Source organism: Cynocephalus volans, chromosome 1 (genome assembly GCF_027409185.1).
Source record: "Cynocephalus volans isolate mCynVol1 chromosome 1, mCynVol1.pri, whole genome shotgun sequence".
Lineage (NCBI taxonomy): Eukaryota > Metazoa > Chordata > Mammalia > Dermoptera > Cynocephalidae > Cynocephalus > Cynocephalus volans.
In genome coordinates this window covers 237,782,203-237,801,704 of record NC_084460.1, presented here as the reverse complement: position 1 = coordinate 237,801,704, position 19,502 = coordinate 237,782,203, and the positions used below count along the sequence as shown (strand labels likewise).

At 33.9% G+C, this 19,502-nt stretch overlaps 2 protein-coding genes across 6 annotated transcripts in view; one reads left to right on the top strand and one right to left on the bottom strand.

Moving 5' to 3' along the window:
* The window catches only part of PPIG (peptidylprolyl isomerase G), a 40,634-nt gene that overhangs the window by 16,309 nt on the left and 4,823 nt on the right, over positions 1–19,502 (bottom strand). For all 5 annotated transcript variants that reach the window (XM_063100841.1, XM_063100848.1, XM_063100867.1 and 2 more), the window contains exons 2-8: positions 8,174–8,310; positions 8,004–8,078; positions 7,432–7,539; positions 6,711–6,755; positions 5,833–5,920; positions 1,235–1,264; positions 1,005–1,144 (exon numbers count right to left, since the gene is read on the bottom strand). In XM_063100841.1, the coding sequence (XP_062956911.1) occupies positions 1,005–1,144; positions 1,235–1,264; positions 5,833–5,920; positions 6,711–6,755; positions 7,432–7,539; positions 8,004–8,078; positions 8,174–8,234 (547 nt within the window). In that variant the 5' untranslated portion in view covers positions 8,235–8,310. The remainder of the gene's footprint in view (positions 1–1,004; positions 1,145–1,234; positions 1,265–5,832; positions 5,921–6,710; positions 6,756–7,431; positions 7,540–8,003; positions 8,079–8,173; positions 8,311–19,502) is intronic.
* Positions 19,189–19,502, top strand: part of FASTKD1 (FAST kinase domains 1) — a 55,114-nt gene continuing 54,800 nt past the window's right edge. The window contains exon 1 of the mRNA XM_063085747.1: positions 19,189–19,261. Within this exon, the coding sequence (XP_062941817.1) occupies positions 19,189–19,261 (73 nt within the window). The remainder of the gene's footprint in view (positions 19,262–19,502) is intronic.

The following is a 19,502-nucleotide window of genomic DNA, read 5'->3' as shown; positions in this document are numbered from 1 at the left end:
GTGGAGAAACTGGAACCCTTCCTTGCATGCTGTTAGCAGAAATGTAAACTAGTGCAGCCATTATGGAAAACTGTACTGAGGTTCCTCAAAAAATTAAGAATAGTGCTGCCCAGTTAGCTCAGTTGGTTAGAGTGCAGCCTTGTAACACCAAGGTCACGGGTTTGGATCCCCATACCTGCTAACCACCCCCCCCCCAAAAAAAAATTAAAAATAGGACTATCCTATAATCCAGCAATTCCACTACTAGGTATATATCCGAAGTAAATGAAATCAGCATGTCAAAAAGACATCTGCACTCCCATGTACATCGCAGAACTATTCACAGTAGCCAAGACATGGTATCAATGTAAATGTCCATCAACAAATAAATGACTAAAAAACAATCTGGTATATATGCACAATAGAATACTATTCAGCCTTAAAAAAAAAAGGAAAGCCTGTCATTTGCAGCAACATGGATGAATGTGGAGGACATTATGTTAAGTGAAATAAGCCAGGCACACAATCCCACTCACATGTAGAATCTAAAAAAGTTGAACTCATAGAAGTAGAGAGTAGAATGGTTGTTACCAAGGGATTGGAAGAGGGGTAAGAAGGGGGTGTTGGGGAGATGTTGGTCAAAGGATATAAAATTTCAAATATGAGTAATAAATTCAAGGGATCTATTGTACAATATAGTTACTACAGTTAATAACAATATAAACTACAATATTAGTATTCTTCAAAATTGCTTAAAAAATAGATTTTAAGTGTTTCCATCACAAAAAAATTGGTAAGTATGTGTGGAAGGCATATACATATTTCAAAACATCAAGTTGTTCACAATAAATCCACACAATTTTTATTTGTCAATTTTAAAAAATAAAAGCCACAAAAACATTTTTAAAAAAAACCAAAAATCTCTATTTATATCAGCTTTAGTATGAATTTCATGCCAACTACTTAGAGTGCCTCTACTTATTTTGTATGTATAAGAATTTTCAGAAATATTTACTTGTTCTTACCTTTAGATTTGGGAATTAGCTCTCCACAACTGAGTATTCGTACCTCAGCAAAGGGTTTGCTAGCTGCATCTGTTTTCTGGTTTTCTATCTCTCTCACAACTTCTTGACCAGAAATCACTTGCCCAAAAACAACATGATGCCTAAACAGTCAAGTAAAGATGATTAAATAAAAGCTTCTTATTTTAATATCATTTTTAAGTAGATTGTAAAATAAATAAAATAATCTTTACCCATCTAAATGAGGAGTTGGTTTCGTTGTTCTTTTGGAAGTCATCAGATAGAATAAAAACAAAGTCAGAGAAAAATAAAGTTAGCATCTCTAAAAAGGAAAAGAAAACAACTGTGTTGGAAACAAAGAAATCATATGCTTACTTAACATAATAGATATATTACCTTAACCTTTAGTAGAACAGAAGCAAAATGTTTTCCACATAATGTATTTTCAAAAACTTTTTCTGATTACAAAAGCAATATCTATTCATTGTTAAAAATCTGAAGTAATTAAAATGGACATTTAGGTGTTATTTCTATCCATTTGTCTTTCTTGCATGTAAATGAATTCTTATCAAATATTCATGGTTGTATAATATTCTAATGTATGAATGTATCAAAATTTATCAAACCATTCCACTAGTTTATGAGTTTAACAATAGTGATTTTCAATCTGATTTTAAACAGTTAAAGCATGGGTCATATTCTAATTGTCCACAGACAAATTCTGTTGGACTTGAACAGAAATCGCCCATATGGTGTTTATGAATTTCTAAATTAGCTGCCAACATGTAATATTTCAGATACTTTCACACAAAAATCCAGATATCAGACCTCTCTGGAAGATGTGGTACCCGGCACACAACAATAATTGACCACAGCTGAGTATTTGTCTTCTTTAATACAGGAATTAATGGTTTAGTTTTTTGTCCCAGCAGGCTTTATTTGTTTATGCTACTTGCCTTGGGTAGGCCTTTGAGTTTGTTACCCCTGACATAAAATAAACTTCATGGTGAAGAAACAGATCTGCATTAAAACTTGGAACAAAACTTAAGATAAGCATTTTTTGGCAAATAAAGTAATTTTTACAAAGTCCCCCTCTCCCATAAACCGTAAAGATATGTAGTTAAAAAGGCTGCTACTTAAGTATGTACCATAGACATGTTGGTACAACAGATTAAAGACGAGCAATGTATAAGATTTATCCATTTATTTTTATTTTTATTTTTTGTCTTTTTTTTTTGTGACCGGTAAGGGGATCGCAACCCTTGGCTTGGTGTCGCCCGCACCACACTCAGCCAGTGAGCGCACCAGCCATCCCTATATAGGATCCGAACCCGCGGTGGGAGCGCCACTGCACTCCCAGCACCGCACTCTCCCGAGTGCGCCACAGGGTCGGCCCAAGATTTATTGATTTAAAAAATCTTATCAAAAAAGGCATTAGAAATGTGGAAGAAGGAACACAATTTAAGCTAATCTTTGGTTAAAGCATGTACAATACTACTGAAAAAATATATAATTTTAAGTTTACCTACTTGAAAATTGATGACCTACTGTTTCCACTGTTAACACTATGCTAACTTGAACTTGATAAAATTATCTAAAAATGTAAAAATCTAGGTGTACACTAAATATGTATTTATATACCATGTTACATTCACAGTGCGTAGGCATAATTTGCATCTAGATAGTCGATCCTCACTTCACAGATTCTGTATTTACAAGTTGGCCTGCTCAGTGAAACTTATTTGTAACCCCAAAATTAATACTTATGGGTACTTTCATGGTCATCTCCAGATATGTACAGAGTGGCAAACAAGGATGGGGAAAAATTAGAATTCCTGTACACTGATGGTGTGAATATAAAATGCTGTGTGTGCTGTGGAAAATAGTTTGGCGGTTCCTCTAAAAGCTAAACACAGGACTACCATATGACCCAGTAATTCCAGTCCTAGTTATATACCCAGAAGAAATGAAAACAGAGACTCAAACAACAATGCTCATTGCAGCATTATTCACAATAGCCAAAAAGTGGAAACAACCCAAATGTCCATTAACAGATGAACAGATAAAGAAAATGAGGTATAAGTAGAATATTATTCAGCCATAAAAAGGAATGAAGTTCTGATACATGCTACTTTACAGATAAACCTTGGAAAACATGCTAAATGAAACAAGCTGGACACAAAAGGACAAGTATTGTATGATTCCACTTAAATGAAATATCTAGAATAGGCAAATTCACAAAGAAAGAAAGTAGATTAGAGGTTTTGGAGTGGGGAGAAAAAATGGTTACAGAGTCTCTGGGATGACGAAACAGTTCTGGAAATAGATAGTGGTAATGGCTGTATAACAACTGTGAATGTAATAAACATGACCAAACTGTACACCCTCAAATGGTTAAAACAGCAAATTTAATCTTATATATGTTACAGTAAAAAGAGTAGGGGGGAAAAAAAGGTTACAGCTCTCTAGAAACTGAAGTTTCCTTTAAAAAATGGAACACAGAAGAAGGGTTCTCCAGAAAATGGAAAGAGATAAGAAATCAAAACTTAAGAGGAAAAATTCTGAGAATATATGTATGAAGGATTCCATGAAAACACAGAGATTTTTGTTAGCACAGGAAGGATATTATTTAAAAGAGAAAAATAAGTGATAATACTTAGTGTTTGTTGAGGATGTGGTGAAATTAGCACTTACTACTAATACTAAACTACCTACTGAAAATCAGAGTAGCAATATATGTGGAAAAGTTTTAAAATATGTAAATATTTCATTAAGTAAACTTCTAGCAACTTATATTAAAGAAATTTAAAAATGAAAACAAAAGGCACAACAATGTTCACTGCAAAAACAGGAAGTAAACAAGATGTCCAAATACGAGATTAATAAAGCATAGTACAAACAATAGATTAACATGTAGCCTTTAAAATGCTCAATATTTAGTAATGTGCAAAAAGATTCCTATTATATCCAAAAGTTGATTATAGAGCATATGCAACACTCTACCAACATTTTTACTGTACAGAAAGATGATATGGGGATGGGATTATTTTTTGTTTTGTTTTTGTTATTTTACTTATCTGTGTTTTCTACTTTTTCTACAACGAGGAAGTAATAAGTCGTTTTTGTTTAAAACACCAGAAGGAGCCACATGTGAGCAACTGGTTGAATAAACTACAGTATATATACACAATAGAGTACTATGCAGCTGCAAAAGAAGAATGAGAATGATCTCTATAAGCTGATATGAGTGATTTCAATGATATACTGTTAAGTGAACAGAGCAAAACAGTACACATAGTATGCCATCTATTACGTAAAAAAGAAGGAAAAATAAGAAATTACATATGTATCTGCTTATGCTTGCAAAAAGAAACACAGAAAGATAAACCAGAAACTAATAAAGTTGGTTACTAACATGGATGGTGGGAATTGGGTGAAAAAATTGGAGGAATGAGAATGGAGTGGAAGGGTTGGATGGGAGAGACAGTTTAGGGCATTATTTTTGTTTTTCCTTTTGGAATCATGTTTCTATTTTATAACTTCAAAAAAGCAAAAACAAAACAAGTCAAAACCACAAGGTAGGAGGGAGAACAAAATGAAATACAATCAGAAACAAATAAACCTAAAATGTTTTGAGTCACAAAATCACACAAAAGTCACACCAAAAAAGTACTAATCTATATCCTCCCCCTTTATTACTTTTTTGGCAGCTGGTCAGTACAGGGATCTGAACCCTTGATCTTCTTGTTAGTGAGCTAACTGGCCAGCCCCTGAGTCACTTTTTTTTTTTTTTTTTCCTCAGTCACTTTTAAATATGGGGTTTTACATACCTTCAGTCTAAAAACAAAAATAACCGCAAATAAATAGTGCACTCTAGTTAGTAGGTTCTTTTTCATAGTAGTAAAAGATGGCACTTGTTTATTCTAGAATTCAGCAAATGAGTAGAAATGCTGAAGATAATGGGAGCCAGGTTTCTCATTGTTGAAGCAGGGAGTAACAAATACTGAATAGGGAAACAACAGAATAATCCATGTGGTACTGACAGATTAAGTTCCTCAGAGACCAGGACAGTTCAAGGCTACAGAGGAGAGCAAATCTGTAGTGATAGGAAAGGATAAAGCATATGCACTGCTGACAGGAGCCCTGGTCACAATTTTTTTGTAGTCAGGATTGGAAAACTTTAGCAGTATTGACTTTGGGGTTACAAATAAATTTTATTTGCAGAATCTGTGAATAATGAGGACCAACTGTATTTTACTCTCTGCAATTAAGTAATTCACGGAGAGATACTCTATGTAAACATCCTGTCCCTCCTTAAAGTTGCCCCTCTAGATTTAGCATCCACAGAAGATTATTGCTTGAATCAATTATTACTGTGATGATTGCAAAATGGTGAATTTTTAACTCTACCATTCCTTTTACATTTATTAGTTAACATTCTCCTAAGAGAATGCTTTTCCTTCTCCCTCATTAGTCAATTAATTATATCAGTGTGGACTCCAGAATTCCTATTTGATTATAATACAATATTACTTGTTATTTGCTTTGATGCCCAAATTGTCCTCGTTTGGCCAGTGGGACCCTGATAAGCTGGCTACTGTGTTCTCTTGGCAAGTTTCCACCATTTGAAAACTTTCAGCAGCACAGTTCAACTCCTTGCCTCCCCAACAATTTCCCCCTCTTCAACAATGCCTTGTTCCCCCTCCTTCTGCAATTCCCCCTCTTATGGATTCCTCTCCTCTCTCCTACTTATTAGTGATCAATGGCAGGCATGCAGAGAAATGACAGACCCAAACCAGGGTATTTTAAATCATCAGATAATAATACTTACATGAAGAACTGTGAACCATTTGTATCCTTCCCTCTGTTGGCCATTGACAGGAGAAATTCTTTGTTGTGTTTAACAGCAAAACTTTCATCTATACAGAAGCAAAGTTTTCAATTACATTATAGGCATAATCTCCAAAACAATTCATTTTCACTCCTCTTCATATCTGATGTGTTCTTTAGTGCCAAACACAACTTAGATAACAAAGTTAGGTTATAAAAGAAGAGAGAATCAAATGTGAATCAATTTTCCTTACCATCTTTTTAGATTATTACTTATTGCAAAGAGAGGAACTTGTCTTCCAGTCTTGGATTAGAATACGAGAACAAAGCATATAGAATTTGAAACAAATCCCAAAAGTTAAAGATGGAAAATATTAAATTACTTCCACACGCATGTGCTTATAGTTTTCCAAATGATTTTCACATTAATAAAAGATTCCAGAGAGAAAACTTAAAATTTTGGAAAAAATTATAGTCAAATTTTAGAATATCAAAGAGATTTAAACATTTTTTTTCATAGAGAAAAAGGACCTTGTAAAAATTTGGATGCTGTTACTAAGAAATAACTGCTGAATCTTCTTTAATAAAGGTTAATAAGATCAAGCTATAGAACTTCTTTTCTAACAGTACAATTCTAAAAGTTGAGTATAGATCACTGAAACCCTTCAAATAATATGTACTAATGTCTTAAAAACAAAAAAATTCCACCTCTATAAAAAGTGTATTACATGAAATTTTTCACAAGAAAATTAACCTTCAGATCAGTTGAAGATAGTTGGATATTAGTATAATATTTAATAATCTTATTGACTCAATAGACTAATCAAATGAATAAAATAGAAAATATTAAAAACATAATTTAAATATAAACATTTTTACCTTCAAAAAACCCTCCATATATAGATTCTCCTCCTCGTCCATTTCCTAAGAACGAAAAACATACCATCTCAGAACTTTCAAGAGTAAGCTCCTTAAAGGTGCTATCTAAACAAACTACTACAAAACAGGCGCTCAAAGAATTTTGAATCAACAATACTCAAAGGATCACAGTAAATCATAACAGATATTAATTTAATGTCACTAATGATAAGATCTCAAATTACATTCTTTCCCCTATGATAAATGGAATGTGTCAAAGTATTAAGATATGTGGAAAAAAAGAATGTTCAGATTCTAACAATGATAATGGAGGTCTTTTAAAAGGAATTAATTACATTTTTTCTAAGTATTTTTAAAAACAGTTTTGATGTTTTTACAAGCAAAAAGTAAAGGTAAAAACTACATTGTAAGAATTACCAGTTGTGCCAAAATCAAACACATACACTGATAGATTACTGAGATGAAAACAGTGTTTTATTTTGTATTCGGAAGCAAATTTCTGAAATTAATCCATACACCAAAGGTGAAATTATTTTCTACATGCTTCCTTCTTTTATATATTTCTGTGAGTACTTCTAATTGTTTGACCAGAGGCTAAATGGAGTGAGAAAAAAACTGGACTAAGACCTCTACTCTTGGGACTTGTTTAACTTTGAGATCTATGATATTTAACAAAGAATATAAATATATGATTGTCTTTTGTGGGGATCAAAGTCTCTACCTTCACTGAAGTCACCTCCTTGAACCATAAAATCCTTGACAACTCTGTGAAAGAGACAACTCTTATAATGTAATGGCTTCTGAGTTGATTTCCCTGTCCCCTTTTCACCTGTAAAGAGGAAAAGTTAGTAGGACATTTAGTAGAAAGGCAATCAAGGAAGCAGTACTTAAGCAAAATTAATAGTGAAAATTTTTATCCAGTAAAATACACCTCTCTTGAACTTTATAGATTTCTTTAACCCATAGAATTTTCACTCCTTTCAGGAATCTTTTTAAAATCACCCATGTTTTTCTGAAGAGTGAAGAAATCAATCTCCGATAAAAATCCCATTACAATTAATATTTCTAAAAATTACTTTCATGTCCTAGTTAATGCTACATAATCTTAATGTTAAGAAAAGAAAGTAATATGCATAAAAAAATCTAAAATATAGTAAATCAAAAATTAAAGCAAGCCATAGTCAAATGGTACTACTATTAAGGCAATTGAAAATGTGAACACCAAAGTCCAGGGTTCAATCCCTGTATTGGCCAGCTGACAAAAAAAAAGAAAGAAAGAAAATGTGAACAAACCTGTACAAAGACAACGAAAGTTCTCGCATGTTTTGGGGCACACATCGGAAAATAACTCAAAAACAACTCTTCCAGCTGAAAAAAAAGGTAGTTGGTTTAATCTTCTTTATTACTTAAAAATATTAAATACTCATTTATAAATGTTAACTAGGAACATTAATAATTCTCACCAGGTTGATTGTTAATGGCGATGTCAAAAAAACATCGAGGACGCTGAACCTTTATTCCCATGGCTCCAATACTTTATTCTATGAGTTACACAGTTTCAGACACGCAGACTAAGACAGCAAAGATTTTTCATAAATTTCTGGGGGGAAAAAAAGAAATCTGTGCAGCATAAACCAGAAATGTAGTTTAAATTTATTTTAATATTTATTTCCATGAGGTAAATGATATGGATTAATTAGTGCTTTCTTTTCAGAGATTAGATTGCATTTTGTGAGGCAAATAGAAAAAACTTGAACAATAAGGTTTAGCCATTATCATATTATCAAATTTCTGTTTTGTCAACCAAATACAGATTGCCAACCCACACAGAAAACTGTATTAAGACTGTAAGTTTAGTGAACTCACAAGGCTGTTTATTTTTAAATGGGGGAGGGGAGGACAACTGGTCCAATCCCTCTCTACTCCTAGAAAATGAAGATGAGAGTTCTGATTAATATGTGAGACTTAAAAGAATAACATTCAAATTCATAAACACTGAAAATAAATCATCTAGGAAGAAAGTGGGGTATTTTAACAATAGTAGTAATACGCGGTAGATTTACATTCCAAGTAAAAGCACAACATTAAGTTTTACATATGAGGCTACTTTCTGATCACGAGCGACAGCTTTTTACTGATATGCTAGTACAGACACACAAAAAACCAATGAGTGAGATACTCTGTGTAACAGCTTTATCGAGATGGCAGATAACTATTATTTCACAGACATTCTTTTGATAAGGCATTTATTTTAAGGACTTAAAATGTTCAATGTAATACCTGGTGGAGGATGACAGACAGGCTAAGGTGAAGGGCAGAAGAAACAAAGGCAGTAAGTATAATACAATCCAAACTGACAGATGATAAAAATGAAAGTTTCATCTGCTCAGAACAGATGGACGTGTATATGCTTTTCTGAAAATTATCATATCTAAACTAAGATGGTGGCTCAGGAAGTTATGCATAACGTTAGGTCCAGTAAGGCTCTGAAAGATCTACGTCTTCCATCCTGAATAGATTCATCCCTTATTTTTAATCAAAAAATTTATTGAGACAATTATAGACTGGCATGCAGTTATAGGAAATAATACAATATAGAGATCCAATGTGTACTTCACCCAGTTCCCCCTCCAATGGGAACATTTTGCAAAACTGTAGTATAATAGCACAGCTGTAGCATAATAGCACAACCAATACTGACATGACCCACCTACCTTATTACATTTCTCCAGTTTTACTTTTATTTATTTGGTTCTATACAATGTTATCACACATGTAGCTTCACATATCCACTACCCTCCTTTATCAGTTTTACACACTCCACAAACCACAAGTCAGAATACTCAACAACAGCAAGGGAGAAAGGGGAGGCGCAATAAACCCTTTGCCCAAACTACCAACAATTTGAAAAACACTAACAGTAATATGATACTCTTAAATTGTTTAATGCTGTTTATGTCAATTAGGGATTAAATTATACAAAAAATAGATTATGTTGTGATCAAACTCAGCTCCAGTATTGGTATATTCACTTTTGCATTATTGCATGGAAAGAAGGAGGGATATTATTTTCCCATAATTTTCTCCATTTAAACATTTCTAACACATATATTGGATACTGAAATTTGTTTCACATAAAACAAAGCAACAAGGATAACTTTCAATCCTCCAGTAGACTACAGATATAGACTACCTTAAAACAACAAAAACCTAGCAATTTTAATATCTTGCCAAGTTTGTTGCATAAAGTTTGTACTTGACTGGCCAGCCGCCAAAACAAAAAGCTTTTACTTGTGTAGAATTTCAACTGCTGCATATTTGGATTTGAAAATACTCTGAATCCATAAATTTGAGGAAACTATCCTATCCTGAAGAAAAACATGAAATTACTACTTAGTACCTAATTATCTTCTAGACAATTTTTACAGGCCTTCTTAAATTCTCTACTTTGAGGGACAGAGGAAGAGAAGGGAAGATTTAATGATTCATTCACGTACACATGGTCCCCAACTTATGATGGTTCCACAAAAATTTTTTGACTTTAGGATGGGTACACCAGGATGTAACCCTATTCTAAGTCAAGGAGCATATGTATTTTCCTCCAAAGAAACTTCTACAGCTACTTAACTACAATGTCCCAGGTGAGATTTCTATTCCTATATGTGTATAGGTATAGCCCTACCCAAAACACACCAAACTGTTTACAATTAAAGTTAATTTCTTATATATTGTGTTCTTGAAAACAAACTCCAAGTTTGAAAACCAGGAAAAATATATGAAAGCTCAAAAAATAATTCCTAATTACCAATAACTTTTAGACACAATCTTTGACGATTTTCCAAGTTTCTCAATTCTAAGAAACTTAATGTAACACACAATGTAAACAATCCTACAGTTTTGGGGCCTAGAAACTGCAATGAATACCACCAATAATTTATGGAGTTAGGGCTATTAGGATAGTAGTTTGTTATGTTTTTTTATCTGAGTGCTATTTATAAGTGAGTTTACTTTGGGAAAAAGTTGAGCTACGCTTAAGAAGTTGTGTACTTTTCGGTATGCTACGTTAGATGTCAATAAAATGTTTACTTCACTACAAATAATTAATATATTTAAAACAAAGGTCTTTATTCCCCTATTCCCACTCCCTCAAATACTCCGTAAACATTATCACTGTCCTACCCAGCTGTTAAGGCTGAAAATCTGGGAGTCATCTTCAGTTCCACTCTCCCTCATATCCCATTATCCAAACCATTTGAAAGTTGATTTGACTCTAGCTTCAAAAATTAACCCAAATGTTCTCACTACCTTTACCATTATCATTTCTTATCTGGACTATCATAATAGCCTCCTAACTCATTTCTGCTTTTATTCTTAGTCCTGTCCTGTCGATTCTCCACAGATTAACCAGTGAAATGATTCTTTTTTCACATCATTCCCCTGCTTAAAACTCTAATATCTGACCATTCCATTTAATTGGGATATTTTACACCATGGATTTAAGGCTCTAAATCAGCACTGTCCAATAGAAATATGAGCCACATACATAGTTTTAAGTTTTTCAGTAGCCACATTTTGAAAAGTAAAAACAGGTTTAACAACATATTTATATAACTCAATATGTATAAAATATTATCACTTTAATATATAATCAACATAAAAATGTTATTGAGGTACTGTACATTTCTTTTCGGTACTATGTCTTAGAAATCCAGCATACAGTTTATATTTACAGCATATCTCAATTCAGACTAGCCACATTTCAAGTGCTCCATAAACACATATGGCCCATGTCTAGTGTATTTCAATTACACTGCTCTAAATATTTTAACTCCTGTTGACCTCTACACATTTTCCTCAACTTTTATCTCCTAACATCTCTCAACATTTTCCTCAACTTCAGCTACACTGGTATCCTGCTGTTCTTCAAGCATCTCAAGGCTTATTACATCATCAGGTCCTTTACATTTGCTGTTCCCTCTACCTGTAATACTCTTACCCCAGATCTTCACATGGTTCATCTCTTCACTTAAGTCACTGCTCAAGTATCACCTCCTCATAAAGGACATCCCTGACTAGTCTATTCAAAAGAACAGCCCCCATCCTCCAACATTTTATATACTCTTGTTTTGCTTTTTCTTCCCAGCATTTATTGGTAATTGCTATTTTATTATAAATTTCAGTTTTCATATCTCCTTTCACTAGAATATAAGCTCCATGATGTGACAGAAATCAGTCTTGCTGGGGCCGGTCCATGGCTCACTCGGGAGAGTGTGGTGCTGATAACACAAAGGCCATGGGTTTGGATCCCATATAGGGATGGCCGCTTAGCTCACTGGGTGAGCATAGCGCTGTCAACACAAAGTCAAGGGTTAAGATCCCCTTACCGGTCATCTTTAAAAAAAAAAAAAAGAAGAAAGAAAGAAATCAGTCTTGCTCCCCTCTTAATTCCTAGCGCCTCCAACAATGCTTAGCATATGGCAGGAAATCAATATTTAGTAAATGAATGAATAAACGTGAAAGGATAGGATACGTGAGAATGCAACATTGAAAAAACAATCACGCAAAAAGGAAACACCCAAAATGTCTCACAACAGGACAATAGCTAAATAAATTGTGGTATATTCATGCTATTCAATACTATACGGCAGTTTAAGTCTCTATATACATATAGTCCAAAAAACCTATTGTTTAACATTTAAGTCTAGACGATATTAGAAAATGATTTTCCTTTTCACAAAATAGTGTACCTCCTCCCCAAATGGAAACTAAGAAAAATATAGGTGAGCATTTATCTAACCTCTGGATATTAATTAACATTTTAGATTCACTAATAAAGAAGTAAATAATGGAGATAAACAGATTTGAACTCATGAAAAATTTATTTCTATCTGTCTGAGGGAAAATAAGTAGAAAACTGTTCTCATGATGACACCTATTGCAAATTAGCAAATCATAGCATACATATTTAAGAAAATAAAGGACTATTAGGACTGAAAACGGCTGGCTTGAGAAATGTCAATTGTCATTAGGTTGAAAGTAAGTAATAATTTTATGGTTGATTACTCTATTAGATGTGAATAAAAATTATGCCTTAAAAAAAAAAAGTAGAAAATTGGGAAAAATATTTTCAACAACTATGACAATGTGGTAATTTTTTTACTATAGAAAAGTGCTTCAGAATGGGGGCACTAAGACAAATTATTCATTGAGTAGGACTGTCCTACTCATTGAAGAACATTAAGCAACTCTAGCTGTGACTATTAAATATCAGTCACTGTGACAACCAAAAAAACTCTCACAGTCCCTTTGCCCCCACCTTTCAGAACCACTACCATAGAGTCCATGTACAAAAAACAATTAAAAGCACAAAGGCCACTCAAGGGAATGCATTACAAATGCATTAAATACCCTTTGATTCAGTAACCCCATTTCTAGGAAATCATGTATATCCTTACACATTTGCAAAATAAGGTTATTCAATGCACCATCATTTCTAGTAGTAAACCTAAATGTCCATCAAAGAGGGATATGTTACATAAATCACAGTATATCTGCACATGTACAAAGGTATAAAAAAAAATGAAGAAGCAGTTTATGTACTAGCTCCAAGACATTTTGTTGTTAAAAAAAAGAAGGAAAAAAAGCAGAGTTCAGATCCCTATGTCGGTCAGCAGCCAAAACAAACAAAAAAACTATTGCAAAAAGTTAAAAAAAAAAAAAAAAAAAAGGAAAAGGCAAGGTACAGAAGTGTATATGGTACACTTTGTATATTTTTAAAAGAAGCAAGAACAAAGTATGTAAGTATGTATTTTCTTCTCTAATAGAGAGGCATCTGATGGGAGAGGAAGTGGGTAGCTGGGAAGAGGGGTAAGAGGAAGAATTTTTACTGTATAACCTTATATAAGTTTTCAATTTTGTATCACGTAAATGTATTACCTATTAAAAATTATTAAGTTGGTTTGGTTCATGAACATTCCGATGTTCATAGTATTCCAAAATCCAGGAGTCCAAATAAAAGCTTCACTCCAGTGCAAAATCTCTAGAGATAAAAGTTAAGAGTTCCACATTTCAGGGTTGGCTTGTTGAACCAGGCAAAGACATTTGGTGATATGCTTCCAAGACTGAAAATATTTTTCTATATTGCACTCTCAATCGTGTTTTCTTTAATAAATCTCTTATAGAAGTCTCTACTTCAGGCATTAAATGTTGTCATAAGATTAGCATATTAATACTAAAAAATGTTAGCTAGGACTTCCAACTTTTTAAGATAATATAAATTTAAAATTCATCTATGAGCAATCTAATGTCATGTGGTATGCAGTTTGGACACTGCACAGCTAAGGAATTACCTATTCTACTGCCAAAAATTAATAGTGGCTGATTTAGTTCTGTACAGTTTATGTAAAATTTTCATGGTGAAGACATACTCTATGCTCAGGGCCTTGTCTCCAGGAAGATTTTGACAGTTGTAAATATTTTGTCAGTTCCAAATACAGTTTAGAAGATTCGAAATTAAATTAAGTTAAAGTTGTTATAAAAATAATAGAACTGAAAAAAAATTATCAAAGACTACGGATGAGGAAATATTCATATTAGGTGAAAAAAAGCAAGTTAGTAAACAATATTTACTATAAAATCCCAATTCTATGCATATTAGTATACAAAGAAAAAAACCCAGGATTTACACCAAAATAGTAAAAATGATTATGTTTGGGCCATGGGTTTAACGGTCATTTTTAATTTATATTTGCTTTTCCAGTTTTTTTTCAACAAACAGATATTAATTTTATACTCAGGAAAATATATTTTTAAAGAAATACTAACCAAATGAGATTTTTTTTTGCCTATAAATAGTAAAGATCTTTTAAAAGACAAATTCCCAATACATGTACAAATGGAGAGAAACAGGAATTCGTATTACCAGTGACAGTATACAACTCCTTGGGAAACTTAACAGTACATGAAATTCTTAAGTGTTTATACCTTGAACCAGTAAAATTCAACTACTGGAATCTATCATAAGGAACTACCCTAAATTTAGAAAGCCTTCATGTATAAAGTTGGTTATCTGGTGCTCTTTTTCAGTAACATGTAATCAGAAGCAACCTATTCACTATTACAAAAAATGGTTAAATTGTGGTCTCTGGTTCAACAAAATATCATAGTTATTCACAATGCTTACAAACATTAATGATTTATAAAATGCTCATAAGTTGTTAAAAATAATCAAGATATAAAACAGTATATGCAATATCATTATAATCATGTAAACTATGCAAGCTCAGGGAAAGATTAACAAAAAGAAAAAAATAAGATTGAAAGGAAATAATCATTACTGTATTTTGTTGTGAGACTACAGAGGGCCTTTGACTCACTGTACTTCTTTCCATTTTTCTTTAATAAACATAACTGCTGTTAAAAGGAAAAATTCATAAATGGAAAACGTATATAGACCCTTAGATCATAGTGCACATGTCTGTAAGTGGTTATAATATGTATTTAGATTCTATCACCCAAGGATATACTTTTCACAGAAATTGATTAAAATTAGTTTTCCTGAAATAAACTAAATATGCTTTAAATTCAAGAAAGATAAACGATAGCAAATTATTATTAAAATTACTACACAAATCCTTTGAGGATGTAAAGGCTCTAATATTAATAGCTAATGAAGAACAATGGTGACACAAAAGATGGCTCACACACTATGTCTCTAACATTACTAAAATGCTACTAATTACTAATCATTAGTAAAAGCCTACTAATTACTAATCAGAAATAGAGCACAATATTTTCTCTATAATTACAATTTCCTGGTATTAATAAATAAACCAGACACAATAAGACAAACATCTGATCAAGTTTTAATTTTTTCAGGAAGAAGTAAGGAGAAAACAATGCTAAGAGATACCAAAAATACAATTTAGGAAAAAATTAAGCCCATGCAATTTCAATAAAATAATTCATGGATTGCCTGAGAATACTAGAATATAACCAAAGCTTTCAGAGTAGTAGTCTGTGGATATTTGTTTGCTGCAAATTTGTTTAGTCCAAATGAGTTGCAGCTATATTTACAAAATCCAGATCTGAATTTTTCTTGACCCTCCCCCCCAAAAATCACCATACTTGGCACTGTGCCCCATTTCTTTATAGTAATCAGTACAGTCTACTCCTATCAGATGAGATAAATATGTTGTAGTCTGACCTAGTTCCCACTATTATCTATTGATTGTTATCATTTATCATCTGCCTGACCTCATGCACTTCACCAGCCTGACCCCTTCAGAAATTTGAGTATGTGATACTAAATTTAACCTACTTTTTTCATAATGAAAATACATTTTTTAATAAGATAAATGAAGTCAATAAACTCACTGAAAAAATTAGATCATACAAACATGCACAAAATTTTAACACTTATAGCTACTGCTTTTAATATTTTTACTATATTTATTCTTCTCTTTTTTCTATGCAATTATTAAAATATGTTGTTCTTAATGTTTATCAACAATATCATAGTCACTTTTGTATGGCAATAATAAAGTAGTAAAGTTTTATAATATGAAAGGCTAAGATTTATAACTTCTGAAACAAATACATTTCATAAAAATATCAGTGAGGGGTAAACAGTTTGTGTGTAAAAAGTTTAATTGTATAGTTTCATACATAAAATAATTTCCGTATTTCCCTTAAAATAACATGACTGACAGATGCCAGGAAAAAGAGGACAAGGATCTAGGCAACTAATTATTAAAATATATGGTTAAAAAATATGGGGGGTGGGGTGGGGAGTGGCCAGTTAGCTCACTTGGGGAGTGTATTGCTGGTAATACCAAAGTCAAGTGTTCAGATTCCCTTACCGGCCAGCTGCCTTCCTCCCCATCTCCAAAATAAAATACATGGTAAAGGACATGCTATTTGTAATTAGGCAAAAAATAATGCTGTAACTTTATTACATTCAAAGAGTTATTTGGAGTTTCACACAGTATGAGGGCATCAGCATAGCACTGAGTCTGAGTACTGAAAAAGTAGACACTTCTTTTCAACTATTAAGATGCTGAGCAAGTCTTTGCCCCTTCTGATTCCCCTGGCTGATTTCTCTTTGTGTGTGTGTGTGCGTGTGCGTGTGCGTGTGTGTGTGTGTGGCTGGCCGGTGGGGAGATCCGAACCCTTGATCTTGGCATTACCAGCACCTGCTCTATCGAGTGAGCTAACCAGACAGCCCTCCTAATTCCTACCTGTCCTTTTAGATTCAACTTAGCCAGAATACACTGAGAACTTCAGGCTAATTCTCCAAAGGTAAAATGATCCTCCTTGTTGAATCTTATTATCATAAACTTGTTTGTAAACTCCTCCAACTCAAAATCTTTGTACTTCAACACCAAACACAGTGCTTGGCCCAGGGCTACATTATCAAGTACAGACAATGCTACTAATTGAAGCATGAGCAGAACTAGACACACTTCTATTACAACCCAGAGCCTTGCCCTCTATAAGTATTGCTTCTCACATGGGGTATTGCTAATACTGACCTGCAGTCAGTAAATTCTCCAGAGCCTACCAATAACCATCCTCTCAGCCTACTCCACAATTGAAACAGAACCCATTACCTAGATGGGCCTGGTGGGGCTGCATTCTGTTAAGAAAGTGGGTCTTCCCCTGCCACTGCTTTTCCCCACAGAATCCATTTCTTCAGTTCAGGACCAAGAAACAAAGATGGAATGTGTCATCTACTAATGAAACGAGACAATATTTTTTTTGGAGCTGGCCGGTATGGGGATCTGAACCTGTGACCTTGGTGTTATAAGGCTGCACTCTAACCAACTGAGCTAACAGGCCAACCCAGAAGATAACTTTTATACAAGATTTCCACCTCTAAGAGCAATTATATAAGTTAAATTAATTAAAACTATAACATATCTTTAAGATTACTTGCAAGGAAAGCAATTTAACATTTAAAGCAGATTCATTAGCCCACTCCTAATGTAGTTCACACAGATCAAATGAGAAATAAAAATGGACTGCTTCAAAAACATTTGAGTAGAGACAAGGACAGCCCCTCCACCCAAAAGCAGGCAAGGAACACATCCGGGGTGCTAGGCAGGAGCCAAGGGCAGCCTCCTCCAAATGGAAGCAGACAAGGAGCATATCCAGGGTCCTAGACAGGATCCGAGGGCAGCACCCCCCGCCTGGAAGCAGGCAAGGAGCACACGAAAAAACACTTCTGCACAGATGGCCCACTACAACCACCGCCACAGCCATGGCTACCCCAAAAGCAGCTTGATGCCACAGCAGTAGCCATAGCCACCATGCAGGCGGCCCACCAGACACTCAACTGTGCAGACACAAGGAAAGTACCAGCCAGAGACTGGAAAAAGAAAAGCCCACACTGGTCACTGCTCTACCAGATGACCAGACATCAACATAGAGGTACAAGAAATATGAAAAATCCAAGAAAATATGACACCACCAAAAGAATACAGTAATTCTCAAATACCAGAGTCTTTAGAGCAGGAAACCCTTGAAATGACCGAAAAGGAATTCCAAGCAACAATCTTAAGGAAACTCCCTAAGATAAGAGAAGACTCAGTTAGACAACATAATGAAAAGAGAAAAATAAATCCAGGATATGAAGGAAGAAATTTACAAGAGATTAATACCTTAAAAAAGAACATAGCAGAACTCATGGAACGGAAAGATTCACTCAATTAAATAAAAAACACAACCGAGAGCTTAAGCAGCAGGCAAGAACAAGCGGAAGAAAGAATTGAATATATCTTTTTGAAATAATCCAGGTGAACAAAAAAAAAAGAAAAAAGGATTTTAAAAAATGAAGAAAATCTAAGAAAGCTAGCAGACCACCTTAGCACACAAACATTTGAATCGTGGGTGTTCCAGAAGAGGAGGTGAAAGGAAAAGTCACAGAAAACCTATTCAATGAAATAATAACAAAAAACTTCCTTGGTGTAGGGAGAGACATGCACCTTCAGATCCAGGAGGCTCAAAGATCCCCAAACAGATTCAACCCCAAAAGATCCTCTCTAAGACACACTGTAGTCAAAACTGGCAAGCTCAAAGACAAAGAGAGAATCTTAAAAGAAGCAAGAGAAAAGAATCAAGCCACCTATAAGGGAGCCCCTATCAGGCTAACAGCAGACTTCTCAACAGAAACTCAATAGGCCAGAAGTAAATGGGATGATACATTCAAAATATTAAAAGAAAAAAACTTCCAGCCAAGAATACTATATCCCTCAGAAATGAGGGAGATATAATGTATTTTCCAGACAGACAAAAATTATGGGAGTTCACCATCACATGACCAGCTCTGCAAGAAATCCTCAACAGAGTCCTGCATCTGGAATCTGAAAAACGATGACCTCTACCATGAATGCGTAGGAAAGAACAAAATCCACTGGTAGGACAAAAATGCAAATGAGAAAGAAAAACTAAATCTTACCACCAAAAAACCATAACGACAATGGAACAAAAAGCAAACAAACTCTCAGTCTCTTTGGAAGATTATAGGGAAACAATTGATTTTTCTAAAACTAGTAAGTAAATGAGAAGAGTCAGACATTTATCCTGCCTTTCCTACATGAATTGTTCCTCCTAGTAACCATAAATAGCTGAGGAGAGAACAATTCTGTCTACTGAAGTATCCCAGGTAATAAATAAAGAGAGAATAAAATAATTAGAATATGGTATTTTGCAAACCCCTATTGAAATAATGGATCTAGCAAATGATCTTCAATGACTGCTAACATCACAGAGAAATGGTCAGACATAATGTGC